Source organism: Callorhinchus milii, unplaced genomic scaffold, assembly GCF_018977255.1.
Source record: "Callorhinchus milii isolate IMCB2004 unplaced genomic scaffold, IMCB_Cmil_1.0 Scaffold1540, whole genome shotgun sequence".
In the NCBI taxonomy this organism is placed as follows: Eukaryota; Metazoa; Chordata; class Chondrichthyes; order Chimaeriformes; family Callorhinchidae; genus Callorhinchus; species Callorhinchus milii.
Window position 1 is genome coordinate 1 of NW_024706281.1, and position 2,560 is coordinate 2,560.

The 2,560-nt window shown below is 58.3% G+C and overlaps 1 protein-coding gene across 1 annotated transcript; it reads left to right on the top strand.

Annotated features, from left to right (window-relative positions):
- Window positions 1-52: 52 nt before the first annotated feature.
- Window positions 53-1,434, top strand: LOC121852857 (zinc finger and BTB domain-containing protein 22-like; the record flags this gene model as incomplete). The annotated part of the gene is made up of 2 exons (XM_042346742.1): window positions 53-264; window positions 365-1,434. Coding segments are annotated over 2 exons (872 nt in total), but the record flags the coding sequence as incomplete, so codon positions are not given.
- Between the last annotated feature and the right edge of the window lie 1,126 nt (window positions 1,435-2,560).

A 2,560-nucleotide genomic window follows, 5' to 3' on the forward strand; every position in this document is an offset into this window, starting at 1 on the left:
GGCACATTGTGGACAAGTGCACCGAGCTGCTGCGAGAGGGTCTTCCCCCCAGCACTGGCCCCGGGCCCCGGGGAGCCCGCGACTGAGAATCAGTCCCCTAGCAGCAGCAGCAACAACTACTTCAGCCCCCGGGAAGCAGCCAGGCCCAGGCCACGGGAGGCCAAGTCTGAGGGCTCGGAGGAGGAGGAGGAGACCGGCTTCGTCAAGGACCGGGACGGGGGTGCCGTGACGGGCAGCGACTACCAGCCCCTGGGGGCTGGGGAGGCCGAGCCAGCCAGGGGGGGAGGAGGAGGAGGAGGAAGAGGAAGGCGAGAGCAGCAGTCGCAGCCCAGACAGTCTGTACCCACGGCTGCCTCTGGCCCAGCCGCCCCCGCTCGGGCGCTGGGTGTACGTGAAGAAGGAGAGGCCCGAGGAGGACCTGTGTGCTGACGTGGAGGAGGACGGGCAGCACTTTTTGAAGGGGCCGCGGGTGGGTGGGGGAGGGGGTCTTCGGCAGCTCAGCATTGCGGGGGTCCGTACGTTGGCTGGCGGGGCAGGGGCAGCGACGAACAGCCCGACTATTTCTACGGTTCCTCGGAGGAGCTGGGCTATGAAGGGGGCTGGACGAGAGCCCGCGAGGTGGCGGGGCTTACCCGCTGCCCCTGCTGCTGCAGGCTGGGGGCGGGATGGGGGTGCCGGGGGCGGGGGGGACCTGCGGCATGGCCCGGTGCAGCCCCGGCTGGCACCGGAGCCCCCAAGGCCTTCGCCTGTCACTGCGGAAAGACCTTCACCACAAGAGCCAGCGGACCGTCACGTCAACATGCACCTGAACCTCAGACCTTTCGGCTGCTCCGCCTGCGGGAAGAAGTTCAAGATGAAGCACCACCTGGTGGAGCACATGAAGATCCACACCGGCCACAAGCCCTTCGGCTGCCACGTGTGCGGCAAGAAGTTCATGTGGAGGGACAGCTTCCTGCGGCACCGGGCGGCGTGTGAGAAACTGCAACGAGCCACGAGTGGCAACCTCGAGCCTCCCCCCAACTGAGAGACCCTCCTCCCCAACCGAGGCTCAGCTGGGACTCACTGCTGCCCGCCCTGTTTAACCATTTACTCACTGCCAGGGGTTCCGCACCTGTGTCCAATACCTTTCATATCTGCCCAGGGCTCGCTGTCTCTCACTCTGTCTCTGTTTGTATTTCGCTGTCTTTGTCAGTCTTTATGTGTGTTTGTGTGTGTCTGAGTCTGTGTATGTTTGTGTATTATTTATCTCTGACCCTCTGTTTCTGTCTCGCGCGCTCTCAGGCCCCCATGACTGCAGCGTGTCACCAACGGGCAGTGACTGAGGGCTCGGGTACTTTGCTCCGTGTGTTCCGGGTAGCGAGTCTCCAGCAGACAGTAAAAAGCTTCGCTCCGTCTCTAACCCGTCCTGTCACTGACCTGGGAGTGTGGACGCACGATAGTGTAAAAGGAACTTTACTCTGTCTCTTACCTTGACTTGGGAGTGTGGACGCACAGTGTAGAGGGAGCTTAACGCTGCCTCTAAACCTGACCTGGGAGTGTGGACGGACATTGTCAAGGAGGTTTGTGTAACCATAGGGATGTAACACAGTGGGAGAAAGTGCATTTGACTCATTTTATATTTTGTGTTGGTGTTTGTGCCTCCACCCTAAACCCATTTCACTGCACCCTCTGTTACCCTCTCTCTGCCCCTGTGCTTCTCAAATTCCTTTTTGACCCTTAATCGCCTGCTGTCTACATTCCCCCCCCCCCACCCAACAAATTATTCCACAGCGGGACAACCCAACGGGAGAAGAAAACCTTCTCGATTTCTTTACCAAACTCCCACTTTTGAACATCTCCTTTTCCTCCCACATCGTAGAAGCCTTGGGTGAAATTTATGGCTTAGAAAGGGTACACTTGGCCCGTCGTATCTGTGCTGCTTCTTTAAGAGAAATCCTTTTGAGTCCCATTTCCCTGTCCTGTTCCCCCGTTACTCCTGTAGCTGACTCTTTTTGAGGTATGTGCTCAGTTCACTCTTGAAGGACGATATGGATTCTGCCTCAGTCACCACCTCCTGGCCGCTCATTCTATACCCTGTGCGTGAAAACATTTCTCCTCACCTCCCCATTTGTTGGCTTACTAACCATCTTAACTTGATTCCCTCCAGTTGTTGACTCACCAATCACTTCTAACTCTTAGCCACTTGTTTCTGAGTCCTCTGTCAGTGGATACGGGTTTTTCATGATTTAAACCGGAAAACCCTTTCGGTTATCAGAAACACCTCCATCGTATCAACAACAACAACAACAACCCTCCACGCCGGACGGCGTCTCGGAGCGCCTCACAGTAACGGATCCCGGGGCCGAGCCGGGGGGAGGGGGAGGAAGGTGACCAAAGGCGCGGTCGAAGAGAAAGGTCTTCAGCGGAGACCTGAACATAGGAATAGAGGGGGCGGGGGGAAGGGAGTGAGGAAGGCAGTTCCAGAGCCTCGGGCATAGTGGCTGAAGGCAACGGCCGCCGAGGGTGGAGCGGAGGACTCGGGGGACGAGGAGGAGGTCAGACCCGGAGGAACAAAGGCAAC